Raw genomic sequence first — 13,414 nt, forward strand, 5'->3', positions numbered from 1 at the left:
GCTGAAATCACAGGGCGGTTAGGGGGTCAAATGTGTCCATAAAGCACTTTTCAGGGTAGGAGAGTGCCAGCTGTTATTATCCAAATGGCTGCTCTCTCTGACCTTGGCAATGCCACACATTTCTTGATAATGGATGATAGTTTTCGGCTCTACCTATGGCAGACATGGAATGATCTGCTAAAGATCTTTGCTCTTTTAATATCTGTTAACAAAGGACATTTGAATGGGGGAGGGAGTTAGAAGAAAAGGGGGGGGAAGAAAATTGCCCTGAGTATCTCCCTCCTCTAGGATGTATAAACACAGAGGGAGGGGGGAGAGAGATGGGGGGGAGAGAAAGAGAGAGAGAGAGGAGGGGGGGAGAGGAAGAGAGATGGGAGGAAAGGGAGGGAGGGGGGAATGAGGGAGGGAGAAAGAGAGAGAGGGAGGGAGAGAGGGAGAGAGAGGGAGAGAAGGTGAGAGAGGGAGAGAGAGGGGGAGAGAGAGACAGAGACAGAGAGAGGGAAGGGGAGGGAGGGGGAATGAAGGAGGGAGAGAGGGAGAAAGACAGAAAGTCGAGAGAAAAGATAGCTAAAAAAGAATGCATGAGCAGCATTCACTTGTGGTTTCTATCTCCATGCCCTGACCATTGTCTTATCTACAACACATAAATCTCTGCCCTTCAGTTACTTCAAAATGTGGCTTTAAATGCATCACTTTGTTTTGTTTACCTGCGTTTGCCTAGGACTGTGGGCAAGTAAGACTGTGACTCATCCCACAATACACAGCTAAAGAGTGACAGAGCTAGGATTTGACCCAAGTACTCGGCCAGTGGTCTTGCCACTACTTCATGCTGGGAGAGAGGTTTCCTCTATACTGATAGTATTATAGTATAGACTGCCCCTCCCCCATAAAAGGGAGGATTATGTCATGTTCTGTTATGTTATATATTCTCACTGAGAAATTCTAACAGAGTGAGAGAGAAATGGAAAAAAGAAAAGGAGGAGGAAGAGAAGGAGGAGGAGGGAAAGGAGAGATGTGTTGATAGATATCAATAAATTGATATTCATAAAAATTGACAAATTATCACCACTAAATTTTTACCTTTAAAACAAACGTTTTCAAAAAGTCTGGATTAGCTTACTTCACTCTGTTCACTCTTTTGATGTGTCCCCTCAGGATTTAAAAGCTCAATTTGTGCTATATAATTTTTAACTTGTTCATATTTATTGTATTGTCAACTATTTTTGAGTAATTATGTGTGCATGCTTGTGTGGTATTTTTCTAGGTAGAGCTGGGTTTTTATTTTTATTTTTTTGGAGGAGGGGAGATCAATACTACAATTTTATCAGTGTAGAGGACAATCTCCTTTCCTATGAAGTATAATGGAAAGACCATTGGTAGAAGACCTGTGTTCAAATTTCAAAGCTCTGTAATTCATTAGTTGTACACTGCTGGGCGAGCCATGGTCTTTCTGGATCTTAATTTACACATCCACAAAAAGCATGGGGTTGTGCTAGATGAGCCCTGTGGTATCATGATCCTACTGTGTATAACAGCAATTCATCTGGAATTTACTTTCTTGTACTTATTGGGAACATTGAGAGATTAAGTAAGTTCCTTGCCTAAGGTCACACATACATGTCAGAGGCAGAATTTGAACCCAGGGCTTCCCGACTCCAAGGTTTTCCACTGGTGTCTTCTTAGGCTGATTAAAAGGTCCTAAGGGACAGGACTGTGTTTTATTTTTTAAATTCTGTGTGTTTCCTCCAATTAATATTTATAATCCTCTATGTATAGCAGTGGCTCAATAAATGTTCAGAATCCACCTGGACTAAGGGCAATCGGATTCCTAGATTCAGACAATTAGCAGCAGAAGTGCCAAGAATCTAGAATATAATACATACATGCATGCATACATAAATATACATATACTCATATATATATATACATATAAAATATACATGTCAGGAAGATATTTCTTATATACCTATCAGATCTATTGTATATAACATATCTATTATACATATAAGATATCTGTCATATATAAGATATATATCCTACTCTATCATATGACATTTCTATCATATATAAAATAGATATATATTGTCCAAAATTTATATTACACGCATACGTTTGTCTATGTCTCTGTATATGTAAGTAGCCTAGACACTTGGCACTTCTGCTGATGATTTTCTGAATTCAGGAGTCTGCCAGCCCTTGGTCTGAGTGGCCTCCAAATATGTCAGGATTCTTGGTATTTCCCTTCTGCAGAATTTAACAAAACATTCCCCATAGATCACTGGATCATCGACCATTAGATCTGGAAGCATCTTCCTCAGCCAGGGCAGTCAGCCTGTTATTTCTGTCAACAAGTACCTGGCTGTAGTGAGAACCCAACTACTTTCCCCAAACTGTTCTCATCTAAGGAGGCAAAGCAACCCCTGACAACTGCCACCCAGGGAACAGAAAATTATATTTGCAATAGGAAAGTTTTAAGAGATGACCACATATACATTCCTCAGAGGAGCACAGATCTGGAGTTGGAAGCAATCTCAGAGGCTATCTAGTCAGTCCTCTCGTTTTATAGTTGATGAAATTAAGACCCATGGAAGTGGAGTGACTTGTCCGATGTCACACAGTATTCATCAGGTAGGATTTGAACCCAGGTCCTTTGATTTTTGGCAAAGTCAATGCTCTTTCCATTACAGTACTATGCTGTATCAAAATGTTGTTGAGGAGTAGAGATGATAAAATAATACACATGAAAATTCTTTGTAAACTATAAGGTGCTATGTAAAGGTAAATATTAATTATTATTACTATAGAATTTATGTTGGAATACATTACTTCTGAAATGGAAACATAATTAATTAATTAATTAATGCTGTGTCCAGAGCCATATTAGACCTGTAGAAGCCATGGTTATAGGCCATCCCTCCTTCCTTCCTTCATCCCTCCACCCTCATCCCTAAAGCTGGAAGACTGGTCTGCCTTCAGTAGGCCAATTACATTCCCAAGCTCCCAGCAGAATTCAACCTGATCCTGGCTCCGTCATTCGCTCCACAAAACATCTGCCAAGATCCTGAAGGCCAGAGACACAAATGTTTTCAAGATTGTAGAAACCATAAGATAATTCCTGGTCTTTAAGCTCTTTAATTTAAAAGGCATTCATTTTAAAACCCCCAGAAAACAGAAGATTGCCTACGGCCTCTGGATATACCATCTTCTTAGAGCTGGGGTCATGTCTGGGGTTCCACTTGGCTGGCAGCTCTCCAGAATCCAGATTTTTTCTATTGTTCCTACAGCTGTCCATGTTCTTATCAATGGGGAAGCTGGGGAGCGTTTCACATTGAATGGGGCCAGTCCCACCATGGTTTTAGGGCGTAGGTCCACTACTCCCATTGGGTAGTTTCCTGGAAATGAAGGTTTCTGTCCCTGGTAGTTCCTAGAACTGATTTATCAGTTCTTCCCTGCTTACAAGCGAGGAATGGTGGTACCGGTCCCGAGAGGCAAAGTCAGCATTCTCCTTGGTGAGCTGAGTCATCTCCATGTCAACCCTGGCCAGCGATGGTGTCAAAATGATCTGCTCCTGAGGGGATTGCAGTCTCCTTCAGTGAGAAAACCATAGAAGCACACAATCAGTCAGGGAAAATATCAGAGAAATACTGGCCAGACTCAGTCACCTAAAGACACAGGTGCTGTTTCTACGCTGGGAGGCTTGCCAAAACTGCCAAGGGAGAAAGTGGTTTCCATACTGGCCGGGGGAGTCATTTACAGAAAAAAAAAAAAAAGCCAGCTGTCACAAAAGCTCGTTTTAAAAACTTTGTTTAAAATGTTCTGGTAAGCTCATAGATTTGGGCTGTTTCTGAGATCATAGCTTGGAACTCTGTATCTAAAACCGCCTGTCATCTCTAGGTATTCCTAGCACAATATTAAAAGGGGTGCTATTGTATGGAAAAATCAGGTTCCGCCCATGTGGCAGCTCCCGGCAGGAAAGAACAGAGAGTAGAGCTATTTGCCTTTTGCTCAAAAGAAAAAAGAAGGAAAACTGTATCCTTTTGATTAGAGAGAACCCAGACAGAGGCCTTTACATCATCGTTTCTTTCTCTTTGTCCTTTGACACATGTAAGAAAAGAACAGAGGCCAGAAAAATTCGTGCTTGCCCTTTGATTAGCATGCAAGAGAAAAGACACAGGAAATGTCCTCAGTGGAACCCTGTGGGAGGCAGGGTGACCCAGTGGAGAGAGTGGATATTGGACCAAGAGTCAGAAGTCCAGGACACTGATCCCAGCTTTGTCTCTTACTGGTTGTCATCTGGGCAAACCACTTCAACTCTGAGAGCCCACATTTGCCCATCTGTAAAATGGGGATAGGACTGATTCCCCCTCTGTCTACCTGCCTTATGAGGCTGAGAATCAAGTGAGGTTGCCTTATGAGAACCAAAGTAAAGATGAAATAAGTGCTTTGTAAGCTGTAGAAATGAAAGGCATTGTATTCAGCCACTGCTTGTTGGATAAATCAACAAAGAAACAAATAGTTACAAGATGAATGAGAAGGTAAAGGGGCTTCTGACACCAAGATGTTCTAGTTATTTGACTATAAAACATTCAGAATTTCTGTCTCATAGAGACCATTTTAATGCAAGTCTACAGACTTATCCATAGATTAGGGTTAGGATAAACTGATAGAGTTAAAGAATTAGTTAGAAAGATGTTTGTTGGGATAACCTGGGGATCGAATCCGGGCTCAGACACTTAGCACCCACCCAGAAACACCTGGCCATAACCTTGAGCAAGTTACTTAACCCTGATTGCTTTAAAAAAAAAAAAAAGAAAAAAAAAAGAAAGATATTAGATCATGGGGCAGGGAGCCTGTGGCTTCAAGGCCACATGTGGCCCTCTAGGTCCTTAAGTAGGGCCCTGTGACCAAATCCAAGCTTCACAGAACAAATCCCCTTAATAAAAGGACTTGTTCTGTAAATCTTGGACTCAGTCAAAAGGCCGCACTCAAGGACCTGGAAGGCCACATGTGGCCTCAAGGGTGCAGGTTCCCCACCCTTGTATAAGATTGTACCTTAGGCATGTGTGGCCAGTAGATGATGCTGAGTCTGGAGTCAGGAAGACCTGAATTCAAATCCAGCCTTAGTAGCTCTGTGATCAGCCCTGGCTAAGTCAACCTCTTTCTGCTTCACTTTCCTCAACTGTAAAATTCGAAGAATAGCACTTAGCCCCTTACTGCTCCCCCCCCCCCCACAAGGGTTGTTGTGAAGATCAAAGGAGATAATATTTCTGAAACTCTTAGCACAGTGCTTGGCACTTTGTCATTGTTGCTCAGTCATTTCTGACTCCTTGTGATCCACAGCAGACCATAGCATGCCAGTACTGGGCATGGGGTTCTCTTGGCAAAGACACTAGAGTGGTTTGCCATTTCCTTCACCAGTGGATTAAGGCGAACAGAGGATAAGTGACTTGCCCAGGGTCACACAGCTAGTAAGTGTCTGAGGTTGGATTTGACTCCACACCCAGTGCTCTGTCCACTGGGCCACCTAGCTGCCTCTAGAAGGCACTTAATAAATAAATGCTCGTTTCCTTCCTTCCTTCCAAAGCTTGTTCTATGAGAATTCTCCACTTCACTGCTTAATGTTTTTTGAGGTATACTGTTCCAACAAGTAGTTATGTGACTGATAAAACCATATAGCAAATCTGTGGTTCTAGATCCATGGCACCTGAAAAGAAACTGTCAAATGACTCTCAGGCAAGTACATGCCCCTTGTAGTTCTTTGTGTCTGAAGCACCATCACTACCTATTGCGAATCTATGTAAACTGCAGGTGCAGGGAACCTTGAGGATGAATAAACCTCTTTCTTACAAGTATTGGTTCTGCACAAGTAAATGTATGAACTGATAACAAAGGTCAGAACTTATATACAGAGGTTATACACACACAATTAATGCACTTTACTAGTTTAAAAATAGGTTAAGAAATCTCATTTGCACAGCTCTTAAGAACACAGGATAGCTTTCCTTGCCTCTAACGGTGTTTCCCAAGACAAGGGTTGTGACCCTGACTACCAGCTCCTTATGAGAACCACAAGGTTCCCAGAGACAAGTGGCCTCTATCCAATTCCACTTCCTGAAGCCACTGGAAGGAGGGTCTGTGACTCTGAGACTAAGGGTTGCTTTGCCTGGAGGAAGTTTGAAAGCTACCAGTGCTTTGGTTGAACTAGAGAACACAGATATGTGATCATCAGAGCTATAGCAGACCTCCTTTTTGCCCTCTATCCTCCCTGTATACACACACACACACACACACACACACACACACACACACACACACACAGCATTTCTAGGCTAGTTGCTGAAAAGCTAGTAGATTAGTGTGGACATGGTTAGGGTCACCATTTCAGAATACACCTGGAATAGAAGGTCCTTGGTCTTTATACTGAGTCCTATTTCAACCACAAGCAGTGGTCATTTCTAAAAATAATCTCAAAATTGTGCTTTTCTGGATCATTACAAGGGAGATAGATGTTAGGTTAAGGAAGCTCGAATGAAAGGGAGAGAAGTTAAGCCTTAGTTTTATAATTACAAGTGACTAAAGAGATTCCAGGAAATCAGATAAAGTCAGACACTCTCCCCACCCCTCCCTCACACCACCCCCATTTCTGGCTTTGGAACTTATAGATACCATCTACCCACAATACACTTGTATTGCATCCAATGCAATCTCCTTCAGAACTAGCCAAGACATGGAAGATGGTCTGTGGGAGTCATGTTATGTTGGAATCCCATGTTCTGCAGACCCTAACACTGTGTTTTGGATGGGAAGAAACCCTAAATTCTTCTACTTTCAAACAGGCAAAATAGCTATTTATTGTTATACATCTGTCCGTCTTTTCTCCCCATCCCCAGTTCTATCCCTCTCTTCACACTGGCCACAGTCTCTTACTTTCTCTTTAACATCCAAGCTTCCAAGTTATAGGGCTGGGCAATCCCAATTTGACCCAATCTGCAAAAACATCCGGTCAGGCTTTGCTTAGGTGTGCCTAAGCCTGCAACCTTGGCTTGCCACTGATGACAAGGAAAGGGAGTAGGAATTGTTAGTTGGAGCTCCAATGTTATGAAAAGGGGACTGTGGTACCTTGCCTTCTGGAAAGTAAGGAAGAATAAAAAGAATATAGAATTCTCCTGAAAGCTTACCTCCCCATGAGCCTTCCTGAATGAATCAAAAAAATGTTGGTTCCTTCTTGTCCAATCTCGTCTGGCAATGGACACCCTTCCCCCCACCCGGTGGTTAATGAGGGATTGTCACTTCAATGCTGTACTTACTGCCTGCCTACCCTCCCGGGGGCACCTTTGACAATATGTTCTGGTTGTTGTTCAGCCAATCAGTCACGTCTGACTCTTTGTGACACCAGGGACTGGGGTTTTCTTGGCAAAGATACTACAGTTGTTTGCCATTTTCTTCTCCAACTCATTTTATAAAAGAGAAAACTGAGGTAAACAGGGATAAATGACTTGCCCAGGGCTACACAGCTAGTAAGTTTCTGAAGTCAAATTTGAACTCAGATCTTCCTGACTCCAGGCCCAGCTCTCTACAGACTTTCTATCCACTGCCCCACCTAGCTGCCTCTAACCAGTAATTTGATAATTACTGTAGGCTTTATGACACAAGCACCTCTCTCTATATTGTTTAGTTTCCTGCTTTGTTTGTGATGACTAGGTTTCCTCTCCCATTAGGCCAGCAGATCTTAACCTCTTCTTTGTCGCAGACCTCACTGGTAATGGGGTAAAGTGTCTGGACTCTAACTTGGAATAATGTTTTTAAATGAATAAAATACATAGTATTACAAAGAAAAGAACAGCTAAGTGGCATAGTGGATAGAGTGCTGGGCCTAGAGTCAAGAAGGCTCATCTTCCTGAGTTCAAATCCAGCTTCACACACTTAGTAGCTGTGTGACCCTGGGCAAGTCACTTAACCCTATGTGCCTCAGTTTCCTCATCTGTGAAATGATCAGGAGAAGGAAATGGCAAACCACTCCAGTATCTTTGTCAAGAAAATCCCAAATGGGGTCACAAAGAATCAGACACAACTGAAAAATAACTGAATAATTACAAAGAAAATCAGTTATATTTTATTATGGATATTAATTTTTTTAAGTTTATAAACCCTAGGTTAAGAACCCTTGCTTCAAACTGTAAGCTCTTTGAGGGCAGGATGTTTTTTGTGGGGTTTTGGGGGTTTGTTTTTTTTTTGCTGTATGTCCCCAGAACTTAATATAGCATCTGGCACATAGTAGGTGCTTGGTAAATACTTATTGATTGGTTGATTGTCTACCTGAGTGTGTGCATGTTAGTGTATCTGTGTCACTCTTTATAGATCAGTCAGCATAGACCCACATGCAACTGGACTGAGTTCAATAAATGTTTGTTAAACTCCTACCATATGCCATGTATGTATATTGTAAAAACTTTGTTCTTGACAACTGAAAAGAACCCTGTGACTGTGGGCTAGCGTCCTCACCTCTCTAGGACTTGGTTTCCTCCTCTGTAAAAATGAAGGGAGGTGGGCATAGTGGAGCAGGTTTGTAATCACTGCCCCTAGAGGTGACACTAGCCGAGGCTGTTCAGTCAATTGAGTTTGGGCGTTCTAAACTATATAGTAAGGTTAAAGACAAGCTGTTGTCCACATTAATTCTAGCACCAACATGGTGAGCATGGTGGTGGTGGAGGTGGTGGTGATGGTGGTAATGATGGTGGTGCTTGACTAGTTGACCTACAAGGTTTATCCAACTCTGACATTCTATGAGTCAGTTTGGCAGCTCCAAGGAGAGAGACTCTATCCCTATTCCTGGACTGGGAACCTCTAGGTAGACTGCAGTATATTGGGTTTGCCAAGGCAAAAATAAAATAAAAATGGAAGAAGGAAGGCTAGAAGTAGTAGAATGAGAAAAAATCATGATTCCTTCAATAGGCTCTCAAAGGTCACACTAACTTATCCTGATTCACATCCAAGCCAGGATTGACCGGGGTCCATTTCACTGCATCCCAGATCCCAGGAATGTCATCTACCCATGGTAGAAATACTAAAATTTTGCACCAACCTGAATGAAGGTATCAGAAGGGACTTCATCCATCTGAAAAAGCTAAAACTGGTAGCAGCTCCTGTGGAGTCAGACAGATGGAAACATAATTTTGACAAAAGTTCTTCCTGGTCATGTTAACTCCCCAATTTATCAAAACAACCCATATAATTTTAATCTTTATTACAAGCTAGTCAACTGGTATTTATTAGGCACCTACTATGTGTCAAAAGTGGATTTCAGGATTTAAAAAATTAAGAAATTTCTGAAAATTTTCCTGTAAGCCTTAACTCAGTAGAGTGATGACCCCCAAATTAAGGAAAGTTTATCACAGACCTGCTTTGGAAAATAAAAATGGTGTGTGTGTGTGTGGAGGGGGTAAATCTTTAAAGGCTTACTTTAAAGTGAATGTGTGGTAGGGGGAGAAGTAAGAAGTCTGGGAAAGTACAAATGACAATTTTCCTAAGTCCTTTACAAAACAATCTTTTAGGGGTTACAGTGGGAGAATTTGTATACACATTAAACAACTTCTCTTTGTATATACATTACTCACCCTTTCCCCCTCCTACTGTGGGCACGGTAATAAAATCAATACTGCTATTATTTCTAGAAAGGGGATATCAACCTACTTCCATATGGATCAAATCACCATCCCTATGGTTCTCCAGACTATAATTCTATTCCCTGGAAATCACTGGCAAGTGCATCTCACTTTTATCTTTGCATTCTCCCAGCTTTGTACAATGCCTGGATTATAAACACTTTCATTCATTCATTCCCATGTTAAAGCTGAAGTCTAAAATGTGGCTGACATTAACATTAATTATTTGGATATCCTTGACATTATCTATATTAACCAACTAATGTCCAATATCTGTTCAGGAAGTTAGTAGGTGCTGACTAGCATTCAGAAAGCTAGCTGGCCAACTTCAACTAATGTTAACTGTTTGGTTAGTTGGCCCTCTAAAATATGATGATATGTCTTTTACTGGTATCATTTTTGGAACCTTTCAAGTATTTTTTTTTAAAGCAATTGGGGTTAAGTAACTTGCTCAAGGTTACATGGCCAGTTATTATTTCTGGGTGTGGTGCTGAGTACCTGAGCCCAGATTTGATCCAGGTCATCCCGACACTGGAGCCGATGCTCTTACTCGCTGAGCCACCTGGCTGCCCCCTTTCAAGTAGTTTTGCTTAAAGTGGACATTAATCCATTTCAGAATTTAGCAATAACATACATAACTGAAAAGATCCTTATTTGTGTGTTAAGGTCTTCAGAGTAAACCTGTAGGAGAAATCTATGATACAGTAAAACGTTTGTTAATTATTATTTCATTGATTCATGATCATTTTAAAGGGGAATAGACTAAAGTTTACCTTTGAACTACCTTTTAAAAAATAGGATTCTCTAAGTTAACACTAATAAACATGAAGATTGTTGGGGGAAGATGTTGAGGGTGGATCAGGATGTTTAAAGTACTTGAGAAAAAAATTGCTTCTTGGAACATTAGAAGCACCACTGACATTCTAATAATTGTTATGCTAATGATAAACCACTCTATATGCTAAGGAAGGCTCTCTAAAGACTCCTAGGTAAAATGCCTTTGGTGACACTGAATTATTGTTCATAATTAAAAGTTTATGTCAATTAAAAAGTACTCTATAATCAGAGGACTCACCATTTCTCATTAGCTTCCCTCCACAAACCCTCTGAGTCAATGAGGTTTTATATTATTATTTAACTAATGTCATTACTACTTCATTAAAAATAATTATAATGTATCACCATAATTATGATCCAAAAGATCTAGTACTTTGCCCCATTAACTTCATTTTGAATTTTGGAATCATTGTTTTGATGAAAAGGGCCTTTCTTAATGTCTTTCTTCTGGTAAATGTTTCCTTAGGTATTGTGCTAATGAGGGCAGGTTCCTTTAAGTGGCCAGTTGGCTTTGGGGTAAGATAACATTGATCCCATGGTCAAAGACTTACTGCTCCTCTCAGAGGGTTCTGGATAATACAGGATCAGTTCAATCTAAAGCCAGTCATTATTTCAAAGATAACTTCTGGAGTATGCCTTGCATTGTGGCCCAATATCCCTATTCCCAGAATCCCTCTCCAGACCTCAAGACTGTAGGTGAGTGAAACAGTATTCAGAAGAGTCCTCTATCCATTCTGGAATGTGCTGGTTACATACTAGCTCCCACATCCTCTACTCAGGTCTACAACTTGCCCATCTCCTGGGTACCAGAGAAAATCCTAGTACTTTTCTGAGTCGAGAACACACTCCACAATATATTCTATATAACAATCTATCATCAGTAGTGGTGAGTGAGAGCTTTAAGATGTAGCTTGGGGTCAAGGTGAGCTCATCATAGCAAATACTAGTGAAACGCAAGTCGGGACAGGTTCAGCTAGGGTTCACCCCCTATGTGACAAGGAAGAGGCTACTGCCAGTTTGTGAGAGTGCCTCCAGGTGGGGAAGCTACAGGTGGATACAGCCGGAGCTGATATGTTATACTCAAGGGCTTTCCACAAGTGTGGGGCTGCTCAGATACCTGTCTTTATGCCCCCTGGGGTGCTCACAGTATGCATAATAAGTTAACACCTTTTAACTCTTTCAAGTAATCTATGGTAAATTAATCAAGTCAGTTGCCAATTAGAGAGTTTAAGAGAAAAAATCAATATAAATATACTAAAGATAAGGAAACCTAAAAGGGAATCCAGAAAAGCAGAATTTTGTCCAAATTCGAGCTGGTACCTGGAAACTGAAGTCTTTTTTTGTTTCTAAAGGTAAAAATGCTCAGCCACAAAAGACAAATAACTTTGAGCACAATCTCAGGTGGGCCCTGCTGACTCAGTCGCCTATAGTCAGGGACACATATGGCCAACAACACACATCTAATGTGCATGCTATGGGTGTTAAAGGGATGAACATTTTTTTTTGGCATGGAATCAAGTGACTTTATCATCCAAAGACTCAGCTGAAATCTGGGCTGTTGGCCTCTTGCAGGAACCAATCTGCTTTTCACACCCCCTCACCATCTCTTCACTCCCGACTCTTCCTATAGCAGAACTAACATTTCTATTTGGCAAACCCCAGGGTAGCCAAGACTGGGCGCTGGTTCCTGCCTCCACAGGAAGCCTGTGAATGCTCCTGAATGCAGGGAGACAAAGCAGTTCCGAATTAGGCTCTTTTCTGGTGGTGGCTGCCCATACCTTGCCCAGATTCCTCCCCGGGGTTCTTACTTCCTGTGGTCAAGGCTGTTTCTTAATCACCCTCCCTGCTTTTTTCTTATATTGTTCTTATTATTCTTGCAGATTTTTATGGTTTGTGATCCTTTATCTGGTTTCTGGAAACTTCTACCCATTCCACCTCTTCTTGTACCTGTCCACCCAGTGCATGGATTCCTGGGCAATCCAACCTGCTGCTTCCTGCACTCTAGACCTCTTCTGTATCTATGTTCCAATTAAATAAAGTAATGAGTATGGGGTGTACTGATTATTCACAAATCCTTACTAATGAAGGACTTCCAAATTAGAGCAGAACTGCTTAACCTCTTCTGTGTCAAAGCCCCCTCTGGCAGTCTGGGGAAACCTGTAGACCCCTTAGCAGAACAGTGTTTTTAAATGCATACAATAAAACACAGAGGATTACAAAGGAAACCGAATATATCGAAATAGCTATCAAAATCCTTTTTAAAAAACTGAGTTCACGAATACCAGGTTAAGAACCCCTGATCTGTAGTAAGATGCCCTGACAGAAGAGGAATGGCAAAAGGGTGCCTACACTTACTTACCAGGGTGAAGGCCGGGGCTGACTTGGCCTATGTAGAAATAGAGGATGACAGCAACCCCTATGTCAATCAAAGTATAGATCCACTGGATCACAAACATGATGGCGAGGGACCCGATGGCCTGTTAGTAAGCAACACATGGGAGTGTGAACAGATAATCCTCTGGTTTCCTACATGACAAGGAAGCCTCAGTCCTGTTGTCTTAAGCAATGGCCCATTCTCTAAAGCTCTTTAGATAGTGCTGGTGGAGGTGAAAGTTTGTAAAATAAAATATCCTCCTAATGCAAACTCCTCATTTAGGCTAATAATTTCAATTCAACTAACAATAAATAAACATTTATTAAGCGTCTATTATGTGAAAGACACTGAACCACTTATTAAAGCAACTCTCTACTTTCCTTCCTGTAGAAATCCTATACATCTCTAATAGCCTAGTTCATGAACCACCTTTTTTTTTCTTTAATTTTTGGAGGGGAGAGGGCAGGATGATTGGGTTTAAATGACTTGCCCAAGGTTCACATGGCTAGTTTTTTTTGTGTTAAGTGTCTGAGGCTGCATT

At 41.3% G+C, this 13,414-nt stretch overlaps 1 protein-coding gene across 1 annotated transcript in view; it reads right to left on the reverse strand.

Moving 5' to 3' along the window:
• Window positions 1-893: 893 nt before the first annotated feature.
• SLC12A8 (solute carrier family 12 member 8) overlaps window positions 894-13,414 on the reverse strand; it is a 185,417-nt gene continuing 172,896 nt past the window's right edge. Inside the window, exons 11-13 of the mRNA XM_069064973.1 lie at window positions 12,859-12,976; window positions 9,083-9,143; window positions 894-3,587 (exon numbers count right to left, since the gene is read on the reverse strand). Of these exons, the coding sequence (XP_068921074.1) occupies window positions 3,425-3,587; window positions 9,083-9,143; window positions 12,859-12,976 (342 nt within the window). The 3' untranslated portion in view covers window positions 894-3,424. The remainder of the gene's footprint in view (window positions 3,588-9,082; window positions 9,144-12,858; window positions 12,977-13,414) is intronic.

Source organism: Petaurus breviceps, unplaced genomic scaffold, assembly GCF_028583685.1.
Source record: "Petaurus breviceps papuanus isolate PSGF00001 unplaced genomic scaffold, PetGlider_PUasm1.0 90654, whole genome shotgun sequence".
NCBI lineage: Eukaryota > Metazoa > Chordata > Mammalia > Diprotodontia > Petauridae > Petaurus > Petaurus breviceps.